Source organism: Felis catus, chromosome D4 (genome assembly GCF_018350175.1).
Source record: "Felis catus isolate Fca126 chromosome D4, F.catus_Fca126_mat1.0, whole genome shotgun sequence".
Classification (NCBI taxonomy): domain Eukaryota; kingdom Metazoa; phylum Chordata; class Mammalia; order Carnivora; family Felidae; genus Felis; species Felis catus.
Genome location: NC_058380.1, coordinates 61980373 through 62003405, shown reverse-complemented (window position 1 = coordinate 62003405; position 23033 = coordinate 61980373). Strand labels below are relative to the sequence as shown.

The window sequence follows — 23033 nt, the reverse complement described above, 5'->3', positions numbered from 1 at the left end:
GTGCTTCTTGGATGAGTAGTTTCATTCATTCATTCACTTAGCAAGTATTTCCTTAGGACCAAGCATATGTCATTCCTGGAGCCAGGCACTGGAGAAAACTTAGTGAATGGGGCATATATGGCACCTGCCTGTGGGGAGCTTATCCCTTACTTAATCCTTTGCTGTCTGCCTAACAAGAGACAGTCACATTGCTGGCTTGGCTCCTGTGCACACCGGCTTGGCTGTAATTATGCTAATTACTGACTCCTTAGATGTAACTCCTCCTCTCTCTCACAGATCCCGCCACAGAGGCATACAAAGGACACAATCGTTCAATCTCAGTATTTAAAACATGGACCTCAGGCCACTGGCTTCAGAATTGCTGAAACATGAGTTAAAAATGCAGATTTCTGAACGTTCTCCAAGGTAGCTCCAAACCAAAATAGCTGGGAATGAGGCACGGGAATCTGCAGTTTCAACAAGAGTTTCTGGTAACACAGTATGAAAAGCTTAGACAGATCCCAGGTTCCAGCTTTTTGAAAATTCACTGCCTTTCTGTCTTTGGTGTCACTGAGTAGGATAGGTTGAACCAAATCTTTTGATCCAGATTCTCCTGCAGTAAACACTGGGGGGTTGAGAAGCTGTGGGAACTCTTTAGAGCCCCAGCTTGGGTACTAGGACAGTAACTTGTCAAATAGAAACCCATGAGGTAAATGCAATGTTCAAAACAAAAACTTGCTGCCAGGAAATACCTTATGCACCAGGAGAGAATCTTCACAGAATCACAGAATGCTGGAACTGCAATGGGCTTCAGAGATCAACAAATCTAACCTCATTTTACAAAGGAAAGTAAACTTCAGGTGAGGCCACTGACCTGCCCAGGGTCTTATAGCAAGTGCATGTTAGAACTGAGACTAGGACCCAGGCGTCCTGGCTACCAGTCCAGTGCTCTACCCACTGCCCGGTTTTTTAATGCCTGACCAAATTTCCTATTTCCTTCCTGAGCAAACTTTTCACCGATGACTCAGTTAACAAACCCAGCAGGTTTCCAACTGCTTCAAAGCAAGGAGAGAACGAAAAAAAGATAAATAGTGATTACCTGATGGAAAGTCTGAGAACAAACAGCTCCAAAAAGGCTGATTCTATAAGTAATGTCTGATCTTCTTTGGGGAGATCAGTAAACCCGGGAATCTTTTCCGCCCAGCTTCTGGATACATCGATGGAGGCTGTCAGGAGATTGTAGAACTGTTGCACATGTTCGGCATCTGTGCCTGCAGCGGCCTGTTCGGTGGGACAGTACTGGAATGCAAACCACACACAGCAGCATTATCTCAGTGCAGCAGGAGCAGCAGCAGTCTTAACAAGCTGGCTCTTCCCAGGCCATCAGTGCCTAAATCCTCACTTTTAGGTCTCACGGTTATAAACACTTTTTTTTTTTTTTTTGCACTTAGTCTCATCTGATTCTCACAATGTAAACAGAGCAAATTTTGTTACCTCTTCACAGACAAAAGAAATCTGGTTAAGTCCTATTAGTGCAGTGGTTTTCAATCTTGATGCAATCATCTGGGGAGCTTTAAAAAAACACTGTGTCTAGCTCCTAGGCACGGAGATTCTACTTTAGCTGGTCTGGGGTGGGGACTGGTCAGCAGGAATTTCAAAGGCTCCCCAGGTGATTCCAAAGAGCAGCCATTGTTAAGAACCATTACCCCTAGAGGTTTGTGTCCAAGTAGGCCTCCAGGGTCTACTGATTCCAGGAGAGCATGGCTGTCTCCAAGCAAGATGCTCATTAAGCCACAGTTCTCAAAGTGTAGTCCCTGAGAATGTGCCAGAATTGAACATCTTGGGCCCCATCCCAGACCTGCAGAAGCAGAAACTCTGAGGGTAGGACCAAGAAACTGTTTTATTAAGATCTCTAGCTGATTCTCATGGACACTGGAGTCTAGGAATCACAGAATTAACCAATAGGAGAAGAGAATGATTTTTGCTTGCTGTGACATAAACCAAATCAGGAAGGGGATGGGAGGGTGTCTTCTTAGTAGGGCCCAGGCAGTTATGTGCTATCAGACTCCGGACTTGTGGGTACTAAAATGAATGGAAATTAAAAAAAAAAGAAAAGAAAAGAAAATTCAGTTCCTCAGTCACACTAGCCATATTTTAAGTACTCAAAAGCCATGTGTGGTATATAGCATATTTCTATCACTGCAGAATATTCTACTGGATGGCATTGATCTAAAGGATCCCAGGAGAAGAAAGGTACAAGTAGGAATGAAGTTCCTGCCCAGCTTTTGGATATTCTGGTAGAGTCAAGGTTTTGCCTGAGTCACTGGAGGAAAAAAATCTTTCCTGCTTTAGGCAGGAAGATTGATATAGCAAGATAATAATCAAGGGACAACCAACAACACAGAGACTTAAGACATCTGCAGAAACATTCATGTAAATATGTGCATCATTTCCTTAAGTGTGCATTTGCGTCCTTTCTCTCAGCTCCTCCTGGGATGTGGATTTTAATCCTTATTTTGCAGATGAGAAAACTCAGGCTCAGAGGGAATTCAGAGAGGTTAAGAGACTTTCCCAAGGTACACGACCAACAGTGGTCCAGTTAAGACTTAAACATGGCCCTGTGTGTTCCGCTCCTACACTTCCTGGCTGTTAATGTGTCTGATGTTCCCAACTGGTAGCTGTGGGATAGTTTTAAAAAGCATTTTGCTTTGCTCTAATTGGAGGTCTCCGGGTGTGTATTCATTTGGTCCCATGTTTTGTCAGCAGCACAGTGACTGGCACATAATGGACCCCCAATAAAGTGTTGTTGCATATTGTGCAATGAAAGAATAGTCACGGGACTGCCTAGGTTTGCCACAACGCCCTAACCTGACTGGAGGAAGAACCGCCAATAAGCACCAGGTACCGACTGAGAACGTAGACAAGAGGAAATGAGACATTTCTCTCAATTGGGTCTCTTTTTTTCCCCTTTCTGCATTCCCAGGAGGCATACGAAATAACAAAAGACACCATCAGCCGGAGGGCCCAGCTGCTTTAATCCTAGATTTGTCCAGGCCCCTAATTTGTAAAGTAATGTAGCTCTGCTGCTTACTTTAGCTACCTGGGGTAAAAGACTTCACTTTTCTGAGCCTCAGTTTTCTCCTCTGTAAAATGGGGATAATAGCCTCCTCAAGATTCTGTTGTAAGGATTATATGTGATAATATTCGTGAAGGGCCCAGGATAAGGAAGATGATTGATGATGACAGTGATGACGATACTGATAACGATTATGATACTTGGAACTAACACTGTCCCTCCACTTCCTTATTTATAAAATGGGGAAAGGGGAAAGTTAGAAAAAACTGGAAGATTTCCAATCCTCAGCCCTGACTTTCTAGGATCCATCAGGTCCAGTTTGGAGTCCTGGCTCCTCTGCTCTCAATAATCCCACACAGGGCTTGGGTTCTCTGAAGCCCTGGATGTTTCTGTGATGTGGTGGGACTCCACGGGAGCAAAGTCCAGGAGAAGGAAGTAGTCCTTCTTCCCACAGATAGTCAAGGATGTCAGCATGATCCTGGTGTCATGACACTTCCCAACACTTTCTTTCAGCACATACACTAATAACTGGAGGAGAGTAGAAAAAGGGATTTTATTTTATTTTTTTGCTTTCTCTTTTTATATGAATCTAATTCCATATGACCTCCAAGGACAGGAGGAAAACGCCCTCTAGGAAGCCGACAGCTCTACATGTGAAACTCCTGAGTGGTAACTGGAGTAGAGAAAAGAATGTTGGACCAGGCAGCAGGTCATGGGGTCCTCCCCCAGGCTCTAGTATTGACTTGCTGTGCTGCCCTAGACAAGTCACTTAACTTCTCTGGAGAAGGAAGGGACTGGGCTACCTGATTTTGAAGATTCCATCTGGCTCTTTGCATTCAGCTGTCTTTCTCTTATTGATTTCTAGTTTAATTCCATTGTGGTTTGACAACAGACATTGTCTGTTTTCTATTCTTTGAAATTTGTTAAGGTGTATTTTATGGCACAGACTATCATCTATCCTGGCAAATGTTCCAAATGTTGGTTCTTGCATTCGATGATTCTAAGTGTTGCTAATCATACCAGGTATGATGTTACTGCCTGGAATTTGACACTGATTCAGAATTATTTTGTTTTAAAATAGTATGTTAAACAATTGTATGTTTGGTTAAAAAGACCAAAGGTTGTAAACTTTTCCCTAGGAATGGCACCTAGCAGCTCCCTCCTGTGCTGACTTCTCTGAAACCATGGCTCACAACTCAATAATCACTCTGCTTTCAATATTTGCTCAGAATCCTCTGGAGTGTTTAGCTTCCACCCAGCATCCTCTGCAGGGCTCTGTCCCTGCTGGGCTCACATTTCATGCATCTTGCACACAGGGAGATGTAGTCCCTGTGTACCCTGCGTGGGTAGTTGTCTGTGATGGAGTCCAGCAAGGAGAAAAGCCAGCAGGCCTGGCGTGCCAGACTCCAGCCAGACCCTCTGGGTTCACCTGCAGTGATTCTGGTCCACATTCCAGAATTCTGGGGCCAAACTGGATTCAGCCTGAGCCACCAGTAACTCGGGGGTGACTGGTGGGTCAGCATCCAATGCTAGAGGAAAAGACAAACCCAGTGTTGCCTCTACTGAACATAAGATTTAAAGAAACAGAATAAAACATTTTAGATACTTTCTCACCTGGCCTAGCAGTTTTTATCAAACCTCACCAAGGCATGCTGGCCCTGGAGTTGGACGAACCAGATCCCCATTCTCTGCTTCTGTTCTCCTCTACATTACTCTGTCTCTGGGCTAGGCAGGCTTGGGGTTCACCAGAGAAAATCTGGAAACATTTGTTTATTGATCATTCCAATTGAATTTTGGTGAAACAGAGAATGACTTTAAAAAAATGAATCTTTTTTTTTTCCTGTTTATGCTTTTTATTCCAGCCTGTATGCATAACAGATCCATCAAAAAATCTGTCTTTACTTCTAATCCAAGACACAGTATTATATTTACTAGCCATTTAGAAGAGGATACAGCTAATGTCTGACGGAAGTTTCTCCAAATTACCTAGAATGAGAATCTAAAGCTGAAAACAACCACAGAGGTTAGTTTCCATACGGCAATAATATGGCTGTGTAGATCAGACTTCAGAAACAACGCTGGCCTAAAATAAATTATTCGAATGGGAATCCAGTGAGACCCTTGGTGAATGCCAGCCCTACATTAGCAATGTGACATTTTCATAGCAGAATGGAATCTGATATTATTTACTCTCTCACTGCCAGTCCAGGCTAAATATGTAAAATGTCCTAAGAACGTTTTATCTCCCTGTAGAAGATTATTTTTCCCTGAGTCTTTATATTTCTTTATACATTTTAGATGTGATCACTACATATGAGCCAAACTACGTACACATATTCTTAGGTTCTTACACTATAAAAAGTGACACTTTAAAAACTGGCAATGAATATGTTTTCCCCCAAATTTCTTCTTTTCTGATCTAACCGCCTCCCCTGCTAAAAAATAAAATAATAATAAACAAAAAAGCCTCCTCTCCTCCCACTAATGGCATCACCACAGTTATACATTTGCTTACTTTCTCTATCCTTCATGTCAGCTGCATGAGGGTGGGACTCTTTTGCTCAAAACTGTGTCTGCTGCTCCAGAACAGTGCCTGACACCCAGTAGCCATTCCATAAATATTTGTTAAACGACTTAGTTACTTTCCGGAAAATTTTTATGTCTATTGCCCATCCCTTCTCAGTCTCAAAAAAGGCTGGGAAATAGATTTGAGGTAAAACTGGATTGTTCTTATTAAACTATATTGGTGATTCTCAACCCCTAGTGTGTCAACAGGTCATCTGAGGCACTTGTTAAAAAACAGATTTCTGTCTGCCTCCTCCTCTGCTCCCCGTTCTGATTCCATAGGTCTGGGTGTTGCCCAGGAATCTGAATTCTGAAGCAAACACCCTAGGTCCTTTGGCACACCACACTTTGGGAAATGCTGAGCCCTACCCACAGTGGAATTACAGCAAGTGTAATGGTCAGAGGGTCAGGGAAGAAGGCTGGAAGGGATCGTGGCAGTGCATTTAGTCCAATCTCCTCACCATTCAGTTGAGGAAACGAAAGCCCGCCGTAGCGCAGGAGCTGGCCTGAAATCATCTAGGGAATTGGTGGCAATTTGAGAGGGTTTTCTGAGTAGCTTCATGAAAACAGTTTTTTTGCAGAGTTTTTATACTGTTTACTTTGTAGTCTAACACGCGTTCGCCCCGTTGTTTCTTGTTAACATATTTAAATGCCATTTGCTGGTGCCTGGTTTTATCCCAGCAGCATCTCTTGTATTTGGAATCTCTTACTACACTGAGTGATACCAATTACCAAGCAACATCCTAGTTTCCTGAAAAATACTTGAAATGACCAACTAATGAGGACCTTAAGTATATTTCCTCATCAGTAATCATGCAGGCTCTGAAGCCAAGCCCAGTATCTATATATACTTGTATTGCTAAATGAAAAGCAACTGTGGGACAGAGAATAGCTACATTTCAAGGAGAAACAAATCAAACATGACATGTTTTGACTGCCCTGATATACAATGATCTGAGCTCACTTTTGAAGGAGAGAAGTTTGGCCCAAAGGAGAAGTGAAGGTCCCAGAGCCAGGAACACTTTCACAGAGCGAGGAGCTCTCTCTCTCTGGCCTCTAAAACATGCATTCCCTCTGTGACCTGGAACGCAACCCCTCAACCTCCCTTTCCCACAAATGAGAAAAACCCGCTCACTTACTACCTTAAAGGCACACATGCCTGAACAAGAAGGTTAGACACACCTGCGGGCAAACATTTTCTCCTTTCTCTATTTACCTGATTCACAGGGGAAACTGGCATAGTCATGTCAATAAGTTGTCTTGGTCAAGTCAACTGTCTGATGCAAGTCTGACAGGGCAAATTCTTATTTAAATGTAATAAGTTATGGATACACACGAAACTGTTAACATTGGTTAACCGCTGAGGAGTGGGATTAGTCAGGAATAAATGAAGAAGAGACTTTCATTTTTCACTTTATCCTCTTCTAAAAGGGTTACCTTAAAAAACCAATGGGCATATATTACTATTATTGTAATTTCTAAAAACTTAATAGGGTTCTATTTAAAAAAAGAACTAGTGAGGAGTGAGGAGTGCCTGGGTGGCTCAGTCGGTTAAGTGTCCGACTTGACTCTTGGTTTCAGCTCAGGTCATGATCTCACAGTTTTCATCCCAATCCTGCTTGGTTGGGATTCTGTGCCTCTCTCTCACTGCCTGCTCCTCCCCCACTCACGCTGTCTCTGTCTCTCCCAAAATAAATAAATTTAAAAAAAAATAAATTAAAAAAACCCTAGTAAATTGTCACTAAATAGAAATGGCAGTATGGTGAAACAGAAACTTAATACTTGCAGTGATGAGATTTGGATCTAGCCCTGGCCCTGCCACTGACCTTAGGCAAGGCACTTAACTCCTTTAAGCCTCTATTTACTCCTCTGAAATTATGGGGGTTGGATTAGATGATCTCAAGGTCACCTCCGGTTCTGTAAATCTGTGTTGAATATATATACACATTAATATACATATACACACATGCGTATATAAGCATAAAGAAAAGGTATTAAGAAAACTGAATTTCAATGAATGGCATTCCTAAAAAAATTACTGAAACCATAAATTATAACACATAAAGCTGTGGCATAAGTGAAATTGTGTAGGAACATATGAGACAGCGCCTAGCTCAAAGTAGGCACTCAATAAATTCATTTTACTTCATTTTATGTTAATGCTTTTTAGAGATCAAAGCAAGTTGAATCTTGTTAAATAACAAGTTACTTAACATATTATTAATATATACGTATATATAAATATAAATTCATATAAATGAAAAAACTGTTTGCATTTGGGACAACAAAGTAAACCCCAGAATCACTAAATTTTAGAATTGGAAGGAATTCAACTTCCAAAATAACTTCTCTGCTTGTGAGAAATCCTGTTATGTGTTCTCTCCTTAGTTACTTCTTGGGTTGTTACTTCTTAGTTACTTCCACAGGAGCTCTTGTGGCTCGGAGAGCTCATCCTTATCTTCAGAATGAGCTGGAAGGGGCCCCCTTCTTCTCCCTCTAGATTTGCCCTTGGGAGCACCAGTCTTCTTTCCACAGGGTAAAAGGGTGACCTAGTCCTGCCAAACTTTTTCCCTTCTCATCCAGTTATCTTCATTTTCTCCAAACATCCCTTGCAAGTTTCCAGAAAAGGTGTGTCCACATCCCTCTTAAACTCCAGTTTGGGACTGGACTTAATCCTTGAAGTGTGGTCTCACAGGACTGTCTATGGGACCACCACCAACTTGGTTCTGGTCCTATACTTTTACCACTGCAGCCCAAGGTAACCCAGCATCCCTTCCTTCCACCACACATGTACTTTGTTGTTCATAGTGAGTGTGCATGGAATAAAGCCCCAAGATCTTCTTAACATGAACTACCGATGGGCCAAGGCTCTCCCATGCTTTAAAATTCTAAATACCGAGCTTCATATTTATTTTTGTTAACTTTGTTCATGATGGCTTCAGCCCATCCTGTTCCAACCTGTCGAAATCACTCTGAATGTTGATACTGACATCCATCATATTAGCGATCCCTCCCAGCTTTCTGTCATCTGCAAATGTGATCAGCATGCCTTCTATGCCTTCATCCAAGTTTTTGATGAAACCTCACTGTATTTTTAAAAACTCTTTTAATTTAATTGATTTTGGTCCAAGTTTTGATAATTTTGTAAAGCTATCTCAAAGCAGGAGAATCCAAGTTATGAGGTTCAATCTGATTCCAAAACAATGCAATTAAAATAAATATGCTTTACAGAATTGAGCAAGGCTCCCAAGGTAGTATCAATGTGACCCAGACTCAGGCATGGTCAATCTGCTATTTTGGACAAAGCTAACAATTAAATTGGATAAATGTTTGTTGATGAGGATGATGACTCTAGTCTAACACACTGAATAGTGCAGAGGCAAGCAAACACACTGGATTGATTTTTCTGTGTGGAGACAGTTCCCAGCTGGGGCAATTCAAAGTGCTGGAGAGGGTTTGCCACTGAATGACTAATTAGGCCATGTAGACCAATAAATGGATAATTTTGGGCCAAAAAATCACTTTTGGGGCCTAAAATCTCTGCACTGATCATCATTAGTGATTTCCAATACCCTGGAACAACGTCAGACTGTGTGCGACAGCCTCAGTGTTGGCAGTGTGGAACAGCTTCATTAATTCAGACTAATTGCACAAGGGGAGGCCAAAGTTGCTTCAGGAAGGAGACATCTTTATTCCCAAATGCCTTTCTAGCACCCACTCTCATTGAAACCAGAGACACAGGGAAGGAAGCATGGTATGCAGGGGCTCAGATTTTGGGGTCCAACACACTTGGCTTCTAATTGTCTCTCTGATGCATGGCTAGGTGACCTTGGGTAAGTCACTCCTTTCACCTCTCCAGTTTTAATCTCCTCATCTGTGAAACAGATAAGATAACACCTACCTTAATGGTATTGCTGGATGGTGCCTGACATTTGTTGTGTTCACACTTATTAATACATTCAAACAAATGGTAAAGTAGGAAAGGTTGGTCAAGGAGATAATGTACAGCGTACTGTGCTAAAGCTTTGACAAGTACCATCCTATTGAATCTTCTTCACAAACCACCCCAGGAAGTAGATATCATTGTTATTACTCTATCACACAGAGGAGGAAACTGAGGCATTAAAGGGTTTAGTCAGTTGCTCAAGGTCACCCATCTACTAAATGATGGTTGTTTGGATTTTCTCCTAGGCCTGCATGTTTCCAAAGCCTAAGCCCTTAACCATTGCATTATTCTGTTATACTATTATTTGAGACTTGACTTTAGTTAAGAGATGCTACTTGTAATCAGAATAAGAGTCCTCAACCTTTGGTGCTAAGGATCTACCATGATTCTCATGTGAAGTCTTGTGATCAGGTGTGGAGAGGAGGCTTCACCGCCTATAATGAGGCCGAGGAGGAGGGAAGGAGGATCACAGCGGGTTTACGAATCACCCTTTCATTTCTGTCAACACTGCAACCCAAAAGGAGGGCACGAAGCAGATATACGCACATCTTTGCCAGCTCTTCTGTCAAAAACCTGAAATACTGATGAGACCTGGGGAGGGCAATCTGGAAGTAGCTGCTAAGCCAGATCAACCAACTGGAGATCCCTGGACTTGCCTCTCTCTCATCTGTGTGCAAACTGTGTTTATAAGTTTTCTTGTATCAGAGAGGGGGTAACCATCCTCACTGTTCATGGTTTTTTAAATGATGAAATGAGACAACACACCACAATGTCTAGCATGTAGAAATAGCTCAATAACTGTGTTTTTTTCCCCCTTTCTTTCCAACTCTGGTGAGACCCCATCTTATTAGAAGTTTCTCTTCTAAGTCTTTTTCAAAACTGCCTTTCAGTAAAGTTTATACATTTGCTCAGAAAATCCCTTCTCATGGTCCTCCTCTGTGTTATCCAAATTTCCAGGAATTTTCACAGTTCAAGCTGATGACATTTTACTATATCTCATATGAAATAAAAATATTGATATGCCTTGGTTGACTTCAATAACAATATTGGTGCTTATTTTATGTTTTTCAAAACCATCATTTGTGTGTGACTGATGTTCAAAACATCCCACTGGGGTTAAATATTGTAATCATCTCCACTGTGGGGATGAGAAAGCCAAGAGCAGGAGCCAGGTGACACAGGCAGGAAGCAGCAGAGGCAGCATTCCATCCCAGTGTCCCTGACACCTCCCAATGTCAAAGCCAGAGCTTGCTCCTCTCCATCAGTGGTCTAGTCCCTCTATTCAGAGGGCAGGTCAATCAATGCCCATGCAGTTGGGTAAACTGCTTAAGGATAACTTGAGGCCCACCCAGATGGTGTGATCACAATATGAAAAAAATTGGTAGTCATTTCCTCTAAACCGTGAAAGAAATCTACACACTGTAATTCACCTGTGCAGATTTTCGTTGGCACAACCACCAGGAATCCTACAACAATGGTATGACAGGTGCAGCACCGTCAGGGTCATTTGTTAAGGCATTTAGAGATCCAATAAGGCAAAAATGATTTGGTGCAATGGACGCACCGGAATTGCTAAATGAAGTGAGAAATATAGGAGAGGTATGAAAACTGTTTAGTACAGTGCCAGGCACAAAGTCATTCAATCTACTCTCGTTATTAGTATCATGAATAGAGACTCTGATCATTCATTCGAAAAGCAGGACATCACAAAACTTACTCTGGAGTAATCGAGATCTCTGGGTGTTGAGTCTGTTAAAGCTCGGACAAGGGCATTCATCATACAGATCGGAGGAGAAGGTGGAGAGGGCTGAGAAGGTTCCTGCTGTAATGGGCTCTTTGGTTTGGAAGGCAGCCGACCTCTCCTCCCTTTCAGACTATCTGTACGGACAACTGATACCAAGAGAAAGAAAGAAAAAATGTCTTCAGAGATATCCACGAAGAGCCATAAATCACAAAAAGGAATCAAAACACGTTACAGTGGAGCAATCATTAATGGGACCAACCATTTAAAGGTGGCAGTAAGTTTGGAATAATATGCGCACAATGATTTAATGAGAGTTGAAACAAGCAGAATAAAAGCCACCCATACTTACATTTGGTAATGAATTAGCCCTAAAAGTCGCCTTCTTAAATAGAACAGAGATGTATGTACACAAGCTCTCTATTGATTTTGAGAAATTAGAATAAGTGGTCCTCAGCTATTTTTAAATGCTAATATACACCATAAAAATAAAATGTGGGAAAGAAGGGGAAACTAGGAAAATTCACCCATCCCAACGTCAATATTAACATTTTTTTCAGTCATATCTAAGAATATGTGTAAACAAGCTGAACAAAAAGCATTATGTCCATACCTTCTTTAACCATTCCAACACTGAGACACTTCTGAAATCGACAGTACTGACATCGGTTTCGACGTCTCTTGTCTACAGGGCAGTTTTTATTTGCCAGGCAAACATATTTTGCATTTTTCTGAACTGTTCTCTGAGAAAACACAATACAGAGATAGTCAACTAATAGTTTCTGGAAAGAGGTAGGACCTGACAAGATGTATTTTAATTACAATGTGAAAAGCGACAGTGCAATTCGTATAATTAGATAAATTTAATTTCCTAACACGCTAGCCTGCAGGAAAAACAATTTTATTAGTGTTAGCTGCTGACAATGAAAATCATCTCGGATTGTTCTGAAGCAAGTCTCAGGAGACACCCAAGTCTGAATGATAAAATCATATCTGAAATTACCAGGTCAACATATCATACCTTGGAGGATTAGATTATCTCCACTTTTAATATCCCTTTGGGAACAATTTTCTACTTGTTCCACTCCCCTGATTATTGCTGACCTTATTAAAATAAAATCAAAATTATCTGGGATGTACTTTGTTGGCTATCACTATTGTAAGTCAAATATCACAGTAACTGGCTTTGTTCCCCAATAGAGATGAAATCTTAAAAAGCAAGATGAGGACTTGACTAGTTATAACATATAGGAAATGTTTTAATGCAAAAACAAAAAAATCACTCAATCGGCCTATATCATTTATTTAACCTTTAAAATATTAAGATAATACATATTAAAAGAATATTCTCTTAAGAGAATATGTACAGTAAACTGGTCATTTCTGATTTTTCAAAGCAAAATCTTAAAATTGGTTACTAAAAACCACTACCACATAGAAGGAAAAAAACCCAGAAAAGAGTAAAAGAAAGAAATATGAGAGCCATAAATTTTCAATGAAAATTTCCATTAATAGGTCATTTCAAAAATGACTATTGACATAGACATCAAAATAGCCATATTGTAAATGACACATCATAAAACTTGGACTTGGATATAAGATGATGTTGTATTCTTCAGAATCACATATATTTTTAAATGACACATGGAGAAATAATTAAAGCGTATTTTATGCTCCAGATTTTCAAAATAATGATTTATTTTTTAAAAGTTAAAGACACTTGTGCAAATGGATGTGTATTTACCACTTGAGGGAAATCATTCAGAAATCACCTGAATCTATACAACTCTAGATAGAGCAGAAAGTTGAATTTTATTTGGTAAGCCTGGGCTGCATTTAAAAAAAAGGAAAAAAAGAAAGAAATCGAGATAATTTGGGATTGGTGATCTATTTTGAGTCCAAAATTCTAGATTTACTTTCAATCTTTTACTTTTAGCAATCCTCAACCCCCACGTATTAGTTTTCATCCTATCGCCTTTTAATTTCATTTCAGGAAATGGTTTCTAAATTGCTTATATAAAACTTAAAAAATCTACCAAAGCCAGATCCATTTAGTTTAAAATGCAAAATTCCAAAACACAAACGTATTTCTGAATTTCCAGCATTTAAATTCTCAACAGTCTTTAAGGGTAGGAAACTTATGTTTTCTGAATGAAGCTCTCTTTCATTGGACATGCAATAATTTCTAAAACTCTATTTCTTGCCATCATCCTCAAGGCTCTCTGCCAGTTTGAGTGCTGGTGGCATTTTGCTTCAGGTATACATTTTCCCAATAACCTGAAAGCTTCCCCACATTTGTGTGTGCCTGCACAGTTTAAGGACAAGGAGGGATCGTTACGGTTCAATCACTGAATGCCCATCATTAACTGCACTTCGTGTCACATTTTTAAAGAATTCAATTTAATGGTAGAAAGCCACTGGGTCAAACCGGCTCCTGTTCCTTTAATTAACAGATCTGTGGGGTGGTTCTCCCTGATCCTACCCCCACCCTTTCAAGTATAGATTTGTTTTCAAGGCATTGCTGCAGAAAAGGGACGCTGTTGGGGAACACTTAATTGACATTTCTAGACTAAGAATGTATTACCATTCCTGTATTTTGGTTAACTCTCAATTATTCAGAGGTGATTATATTTGTGGGTTAATCGTACTTCTCTTAATTGTTTTTTTCCTTTCTTTTACCCTTTCTGGCTGCCTGTTTCCTTGCCCACCAGCATTTCCACTGAAATACTGTGAAAATGAAATCTGCTAAAGGAAAGTGGTTAACTTGAAAGTAACCCTGGTAAAGCTTGGGTAGTTAAGAAAAAAGAAGAAGAAGAAGAAGACGACGACGACTAACCTGAGGGTTCTACATTTAACATACCTCCTGTATGGCACTTAGCATACTGCAAAGTCTTTCCACAAGCATTTTCTCATATATCTGCAGAATTTAATTAAGCACACGAATCCCAACTCCAGATCAAAAATAATTATTGCTTGCTGGTAGGTATACCAATCCACAAACATGTGCATTTTTACAAATACTCTGCAGGTTTCATTTGATAATGAACTAGTGTTCTATGGCCATTTAAAGATTATAAAGTGCATTCATAAATGTCTTATCTAATTTAGTACTCATAGCCCTTCTCTGAATTTTATTCACCTGACTGGAAAACTGAAGCCTAGAAAGGCATATCGTGCTCAGCGTCATAGACTGGTAGGTGACAAGATCAAGGACTCCTATTTGAATGTTCTGACTCCAATTTTAGCACACTCCCACATATATCCTATTGGCCCCCCCCATACCAATTACCCAATCGGCATCTAGCTTCCCCTCTCCCTCCACCCTGCCCAGCACTGGAGGCTAGGGAGTGGTTCCTGTGGGAAAACATTTGTGGGTTTGCAAATGCCTGAGATAATGGCCAGGGGAGTAGGGAGGGTGGCACAGAATTCAGTGTCTGAAGAAGTCTGGGAGTCAATAGCAAAAGTAGAGCAGCAAGAGAACAAGGCCTCTTCTTCGGTGGTAGAGAGAGCACTGGCCTCAAGAGTTGAAAGAAACCGGCTGAAACTGCCAAACTTGCCACTAAGTCACCATTTCTAGCCTGCACAAGACTTCTCCTAGGCCTCAGCCTCCTCCCAGGTAAACTATGGGGGAGGCTGAAGCCCCTCGAATTGTAAAACTCCCCTTTGGAGCTGAGCTAATGAACAGCATCTACACCTGGCACTGCATGTGGCACAGAGTTGGAGGGGACTGGTGAGACCCAGCTTCTGTCTTCCACAGAGGGAGCTGCCCCAGAGTGCATCAGCCACTTGCTCCTGTCTATTCTGTTGCTGCAGATCTTGGACGAGGGTGCACACTTTGGGATCATGCAAACGTGACTTGGCATCCTGCCTCCCTCTCGCTCTGAACGTGTGTCTTGGGGGAGCTGAGTAACATCTCCCAGCCTCCATTTCCTCATCTGTGAAACAAGGATAATTAATAACCACCTTCAAGACACTGTTAATAAAAATAGCTACTGGGTGGCCAGAATTCAATCTCAATATGCTGAAGGTTCCCTCTGGAAAAAATGTTCATTGAGGTAAAGCCATGTCAGGAGGTTCACGGCCCCCTGGAGTCCATCCGGCTCAGCCTCCTGTAATGGACCTCAATTTAAAACCCCCTGAGAGAGCGCATGTGAAGGTGCCAGGAAGGGCTACAGGAACGCACCCCTTGGCTGCTCACTTGAGCGGGTGGCACAGGAGGCTGGCTGCAGGGGGGAGGGGGCGCCAGGAGGAGGCGTGCGCTCACCTTGAAGAAGCCCTTGCAGCCCTCGCAGGTGCGCACCCCGTAGTGCTGGCAGGCGGCGTTGTCCCCGCACACGGCGCACGTGCCCTCGCCCGACGACGAGCTCCTGTTGGGCGGCGACGGCAGGCTGGGGCTCTCGCCCAGCAGGCTGGACGCGGTGGGGGAGGCCGTGAGGCCGAGCGGCGGGAAGGCCAGCGCGGCCGCCCTCTTGGCCAGCGGCAGCCCGTACGGGTGGCCCTCGAGCGCGGCGGCCTGGCTGCTGGCGGCGGCGGCGGCGGCTCCCAGTGGCAGGCTGAGCGCGGCGGCGGCCGTCGGGTCGTAGCCCAGGTGGTGGCCGCCGGCCGGGCTGGGCGCGGGCGGGTGCGGCGGCGAGGGCTTGAAGTGGAAGAGCGGGAAGCGCGCACCGGCCACCGTGGGCACCGCCTTCATCGGCGGGTCGAGCAGCGGGCCGGGAGCGATGCAACCCTGCGCCGAGGGCAGCGCGTCGTCCCACAGCGCCCCCGCCTGCGGAGGGAAGCCCGGCGTGGTGGGTGTGGACGGCGGGGACGGCTTGAAGTACATGGAGGTGCTGGGCAGCACCTCGTCCTCCGGGCCGGAGGGGGGCGGAATGGAAGGTTGCTGCTGCTGCTGCTGCTGCTGCTGGTGGTGGTGGTGGTGATGGTGGTGATGGTGGTGATGGTGGTAGTCGTGCGCGCGACCCTCCTCCATCTTGATCAAGGGCCGTGGCCCAGACGGCTGCATTTGGTACAGGCAGGAGGGCTTGAGTTCGTAGTTGCTCGAGTAGCCCTCCATGAAGGTACTGAAGCTGGGCAGGGACGTAGTGGCCGTGGCCGTGATCTCAGTGCTGCCAAGGTCCATGGTCAGCTTGGTGTAGTCTGGGTTCATAATCTCCGTGGTGTATTCCGAGCCGTAGGTCTGCACTGCATAACTGGAACCTGGAGGCGAAGGGCTATACTGGGCTTGAACGCAGGGCATATCTGCAGGACAAAGGGACAGGGAAAAGGGTCTTTCAGAAGCAAGTCAGCACTCTCTTCTAGCTGACAGGTAGCACTGGATTCATTGCTCTCTAATCTGGGAAATGGGATAGGAAGTGACATCTTTTCCTCCTTTTGGTAGCATAGATTTAAAGCTCCATGCTTACTTTCTTTCCTGGGAAGAAAGCAGAATCCCTGACAGACTGTCAAAGGGGCACAGGATGCCAAAACCAGGACTCCTGGGGATCTCTGTGCCCACCTTCCTTCCCTTGCCCTTGTCCACCACCAGATCTGGAAAATTTGATTTCTTCCTTCATAAGCCCAGTGGTGTTTTTACAAAGTGGTTTTAAGTCCTATAAACTAATTGGGGGTGGTCTCAGCCACAAGTTGGGAGGACAAAAAGAAAGCCAGTGAATGCTCTGTTGGTTTATTTTTGGGGAAAGAGGCCAGGAGTCCCCCAAGTCACACACATTGATTTATACATTTATGAGTTGGTTAAAAAAAAGGGGGGGGTGTCCTATGTGGGACTTACTGGCCAAGGGAGACTGACATTCTAACATTTTATGAGTGCCAACTGAGCCTACCCACACACGTTGTGGTCGCTTTCTCCCACCCCCTCCCCATTTCTCCAAACACAGCCAGCAGCCTACACAAACTGGACCCCTGTTGATGACTTCAGCCAGCTAGGTGGAGAGGTGGGAACACAGGCCCAGGAAATGGACTCGGGGGAGTGTGTGCCATCTGCAAAGAAAAAGATCAGCAGCTGCAACAAAACACCCACCAAACGTGCTCTCTGCCATGTACAGTATATATATATATTTTTTTTTTCCAATTCTGACTAATAAAATATATCAGTAGCTGTTTTAAGACAACAGTTTATAGCTACTGTAATAGGTGAGTTAGTCTACAAATTTTTTATGGCAGAAGAATTAGTACCCTTAGAAAAGAAAGCAGCCGCTTAGTAGGTTTAGTTTCTATGTTGAGCCCCCAAAGAGATGGGTATCCAGGGGGCTTATTATTGTTCAGAGAGGTTGAGCTGGATGAGAAGGCCCTGAGAATTATTGGACCTAGTGGATGTTTATCTAGTTATTTCCCTTTCTTTATGACTAACTAGAAATGATACAATGGGCAGCTTCTGGTGGTTGGTTTTTCTGAACTGGAGGAAAACCAAGTGCTTAGCCTCTACCTGGAGTCTATGGTATAGAAGTTGTGACTAAAAAGAAAAAAGAAAAAAAGTCAATACTTCACACTTCCTTTGACATCTTTCTCTTACCCACATTTCCAAATCTGATTGAGTCATGTGTGTATGGGATGAAATCTTGACTTGGAAAAAGGTGATGAGGGCCTGTTGGAAGAAGCAGTGATAAGGAGAGTCCAGTTCAAGCCTTCATTTTTCAAGAAGGGCCTTCAAAACACTCTCTAGTTTGATGTTAAAAGATTACTTTTCCTACTGTCTTGTTGTTGGGGTGAAATGAAAGACTAATGATTTAAAAGAAAGGCCACTGCCTGATGTTCCATCTGTTCTCCTTCAGCACCTCTAGATTTCTCCATTAGTCTTCTGTCATCCTTCCTTGCCAGTCCCTACCCATTGCTCTTCCTCATGTCTTCCTGAGGTCTCCAGCCAGAAGATGAGTCTGCTTGGGACTAAGTTCTATTTATCTGCATATCTTTGGTGACACAGCCCAGGGACCTGGCATCTCTTTAACAAATGCAAAAAAAGAGGTGTAAGGAGCCAAAACCTGCAATCCTTTCTTTTGCCCAATTCGAATTTACTCCTTGGTTTCCTGCTTAAATGCTTTTTCCCTTTTCCTCTGAGCTTCAATAATCCAAACTTCTGCACCAAATGATTTGGGTTTTATACAAACATGAGCTCTGTATTGCTCAAAGTGATCCTGTAACTTTTACATGCATTATAAACTGAATATAAAAGAAGAGCAAAAATGAAGACATTAAAATGTATAAAAAGATCCTAATCTTTTATATGCATTACATTTTTCTTAGGAAAAATATTTTTGAGAAATGCAAGGCTTAATTTAATCTGGCTGCTCCACTAGGTAGCAACAGGGTGTGGTATCCAGAGGAGCTTCGTGCGATGAGGCCACCTGTGCTGTGAAATGCGTGGCCAGCAGTCACTGTCCTGGCGCTGGGCAAGTCGGAACAGCCTGCCTGCTGGACGTGTGGCTCCCCCCATCCCCCACCTCTCCAAACCTGGGAGGGATAAAGGGTCGTGCTTGCAGACCTACCTGGAGGATATCTTGCGCGCTGAATGGTGGGGCTGTGGGTCTCTCCAGCAGAGGCTGAGAGGGTAGGAGGCGGGGAAGTCCGGCGAGGCGAAGCGGTCACAGTGCTGCCTGGCTCCGCGGAGGGTCCAGTCTCAGGGCCGGGGCTTGCCGGACTGCGCTCTTCCGCAGTGGGCTCTGCGGGCACCGGGAGAGAGGACAGAGCTCAAAGTGAGACCAATCTGGGTCGTCGCAGTCTGGGCTGGACGTATTGGGAGGGGGCGGGTTGGTAGGGGGTCTCTATGAATGCTATGTTAATTATAAAGAATGGCAAAGGGCTAGAAAGCAGTGCTTAAGATGAACGGAGTCCCTGGGCACTAAGTGTCACATCACCTCGGGGGTAGCCACAGAAAGCTTGTCAGCACACACTGCACTTTCTGGCGTTTTGTGGCACCTAAACCTAGGCTAAAAAAAGTGTATTCTGTCATCGCCCAGAAATTGATCTCTCTGTCCCTACAACCGGTTCTGAGCTCGTTAAGTCAAGGAAACCAAAGAAAGAGCACCCGAGGAAGAGTTTCGCCCGAATTCAAGGGGTCAGTGAGTGTGCACGAGCGGAAAATAGCCATTTTCCAACTCCTGTCCTCCCCCCCCCCCAACCCCTCAAATACAAAATTTACACGTTGCATAGGAAATGCACAAGGTCCGGAACGAATGCGTGAATGCCCCGAGGAATTAAGAAAGTCTGCGCTTTTCATTCTAAATGCTAATGGAGCTTCGCTTCTATTAGCCGCGAGTTTCGGGGGCCAGGGGTCAAGCAAACAAAAGGGCACAGTGGAAATAGGCCCGCGCTGGAAACAAGGGGACAAGGCGGCTGGAGTTCCAGGCTGGTGGGGTGGGCGGAGGGAGGCCCCCTGCACCCAGCAGGCGGTATCCCTGAGGGTGGGCGACTTCGAGGCTCGGGGCCATCCGGCGGCCCAGAGGGGGCACATTCCGGAGGGCGCCAAGCGCGGCTCCCTGGCAAGCGTCTCTGCGCTCAGCCTCATCGAAACTTTGTAGCTGGAAGCGCAGCTCCGCGGGCCTCAGGGGAGGGATCCCCTGCCCCAAATTCTGGCCTACAGCGCCCCCTTTGCCTGGACCCGTTCATTTCTAGAGGGTTGGGAACACAGAACTGAAAAAAAACCAAAACACAACCCAAAAAAACCTCGGGGGTGCGCGGGCCGAGAGGGGAGTGTAAGTTTCGTCCCCCGCCGCCCCTGCGCCAGGGGCTTGCCTGAAGGGAGAGAGTGGGTAACAGAATCCCCAGGTCCGGGAAGCCCTGGAAAGCCAGGAAACGGGGGATTCCCTTGCCACCCCCAGCCCCAGCCCCTGCCGTGCCCCAGCTGATCGTACGGAAATCTTGCGCTCGCTCTAGCGCAAGCACGGGCGGATCTTCCCACGGCTGTAGCAGGAGCTTCCCGTCCGCCCCGAATTTTTAATGCGAATCTCCAGCAACCTTCCACCACCTCCTGCAGTAGGTGCCCTCATTCCTGCCCTCCCCTGGGTCCTTTCGAGCAGAGTCTTTCTCCGAGGATCGGCTTCTGACTCGGCTCGGCGAGGGTTGCGTCTCCTCAAGGAATGGGCTCCCCTCGAGCTCCGGGCGTTCGCGGGAAAAAGCCACACCACGTTTCCTACAGCCGAGCCAAGAGCCCCATGGCTCCCCCCCGCCCACTCCCATGGCCGGTTACCTAGGCAAAGCCTCCGCGCCTGGAAACACGTTCCGTCGCTCCCGCTCGCGGCCGCCGAGGCCGGGAGCACTGAGCCTCGGGGTTGTAAATTAGGTAGAAATAACTACCTCTGTCAAAGCTCCTTTCTTTCTCGTGGGCAGCCGAAAGGAACACCCCCGTGTTCCCCTCCCCGTGGTGAAGTGTGTGGAGGAAACCGTGAAACGCACCATTGTGACCGGGGCTCCTCCGCGGAGTTTCCAACCCTGGGGAGCGGGGGCGGAGGTTGGGCGGGGGCAGTAGGAGTGGAGGAGAGACCGACAGAAAGGGAAAGACAGAGATTCTCAGAAAGACCGAGGGAGAGGAGACAAACCGCGGGGGAGAATTTCTGCGAGCGCGCGTCCGCAGGGAAGGGAGTGGGTGGGTGCGGGGGGAGGGAGCCGGTGTGGAGATTGCCTAGCCAAAGGAGTCTTTGATATTCACGTTAGGAGCGCCGAATACAGGTAAGATAACTCGAATGAACTCTAACTTCATTCATTGTCCCTAAGTAGCCGCGTTGGGCAGCTTTTTTCTTTCCCCAACTCAGTTCTGTGAAATACTTCTCTGTCGTGGGAATAGAAGATTCAGGACAGATTTGTCCTTTACCTCTGTCCTGGCACCCTAAGGCTCTGGGATAACAGCCCGAGATTTCTGATTACTAAACTCCTTGCAGCACTTCCCTCTGAAGAATCCAGAGGCGTAAATAAAAGGCAATCTCCAGGAACGTTCTTTAGAAGCAAGGGGCAAATGCTTTCTCTCTTACTACTGACCCAAGCTTCCAACGGGTTCGAGAGGTGCCTTTGGAAGCCAGTCTCCGCAGGCTGCGCTCTCACAACCGCTCTCCTCTCACCACTGAGAACTTTCATTTATTTCTATTAAGAGCAAAACACTCAGAGCAACTTCTCCAAAAGTCAGTTAAGAGTAAAACATTCCCACACCAAGCCAAGGCCCGAAGGAAAGGAACACCATCCCCACGCGTGTCCGGGCTCGGGAGTCGGCAATTACACCCGATTACCTCTGAAGGGAAAAGTGTATACGGGCAAGTAGGCTACGCCAGGCAGACGTGCCTAGGAGAGCCCCAGGCTCATTTCAATACAATAAGCCACATTCCTACAATTACGCCCTGTTTCCAGAGATCACCGGAGCGCCTTTGCAAACTCCAACCACTGCTGCCCAGGCCCCTTCCCTCTCAAGCTTCCTCCCAGCCAACCAGCTGGGAGTCACCATTAGATATATTAACTTGGACCCACTGAAGCCCCTATTTTGAATCCTAGTTAAAAGGCAGGAAAATTACTGCCGTTCATCACCGGAGCTGCAACTCCCTGCCGCTGCCGCTGCCGCCGCCGCCGCCGCCGCCGCCGAGAGCATCATTACCATGACAACTAGAGCCGAAATACCCTGAATTACATCGCTGGAGCTGCTACTGCACAAATCCCGGTCCTCCTCTTTGTTAGAGGCTTTTCGCCTCTTCGGGTGGGGGGAGGAATCCCACGAGCTTCAGAGATCCCCGCGGGCCCGCTACAGGGGAAAAGTTTCAGATCAGAACCCACCGGGCCACTCGGCGAGCAAAGCCAGAGCGAGGAGGCGAGGGGGAAAAACCCCACACTCAAAGTTGTCAATTTCGGGAGCGACGCTTCCCAGCGCGCCAACTTTTTAACAAGTCCCCCAATTAACTGGGCGAATCTCATACGTACTCGAGTGCTGTAGCGGTTCCGTCTTTAGAGCGAGTTTCTAGAGAGCTGCCCCGAAATCTGCACTGGGGGGGAGTCACAGCTGCTGTCCCGGAAGGGCTGCGGTGTACAAGCCCAGCGGCTCCCAGAGGTGGTGCGCGTCTGGCAGGGGATGCTGCGATCCCGACTCATGGGAGAGTGCCGGCGAGGGGTTCCGCGGGCGTCCGGGCTCCGGCCGCGACCAGGGGGGAGGATGCCGCCGCAGTTCCCACCTCCAAGGCCACCGCCGGCGCTGTCAGCGTTGCAAAGTGAGTCCGGGAGGGGCGTCCGGCTGCCGCGCAGCTCTGCACGGGCGAGGGCGCGGGGCGAGAGGGGTGTGAGCGCGCGGGAGAGAGTGGAGAGTGTGTGCGGAGCTTGTGTGCGCGCGTGTCTGTGTGTGCGAGTGAGGGAGCGGGTGTGAGCTCGTCTGTGTGTGGGGAGCGGAGGAGGAGCAGGAGCTGGAGGGGTGGGGGGCGGGAGGCAGGAGACTCCGCTCTCCCGGCTGCGCGTTCGCTCGCTCTCTCGGCACGTCATTTATGCCACAGGAGCCCTAGCGGCCTCTCCATAGAGTGCCTGGAATGCGAGACGTCAATGTGACGCCATGGGACGCTACGTCACCCTCCTCCTCCCTCCCCTGGCCCAGCCGGTTCCGCGTGTGCGAGGGAGGGTGTGTGTGTGTGTGTGTGTGTGTGTGTGTGTGTGTGTGCATGTGCGCGCGCGCGCGTTCCCCGGTCATTCTCAGGGCTGCACAATGGAAACTGCGCGGCACGGCCAGCCCCGGCAGGGGGGCCTTTTGGACCCGCGCCGCCAATCCCTTCGCAGCG

General features: G+C 46.0%; 1 protein-coding gene across 6 annotated transcripts in view; it reads right to left on the bottom strand.

Annotated features, from left to right (window-relative positions):
• The window catches only part of NR4A3 (nuclear receptor subfamily 4 group A member 3), a 40551-nt gene extending 17783 nt beyond the window's left edge, over nt 1-22768 (bottom strand). The window contains exons 1-7 of one of the 6 annotated variants that reach the window (XM_023242504.2): nt 22195-22751; nt 18786-18959; nt 17816-17887; nt 15572-16545; nt 11921-12050; nt 11284-11456; nt 1079-1278 (exon numbers count right to left, since the gene is read on the bottom strand). In XM_023242504.2, coding sequence (XP_023098272.2) covers nt 1079-1278; nt 11284-11456; nt 11921-12050; nt 15572-16543 — 1475 coding nt within the window. In that variant the 5' untranslated portion in view covers nt 16544-16545; nt 17816-17887; nt 18786-18959; nt 22195-22751. The other 5 variants (XM_045042936.1, XM_045042937.1, XM_045042938.1 and 2 more) reach the window with 5 other exon arrangements.
• Between the last annotated feature and the right edge of the window lie 265 nt (nt 22769-23033).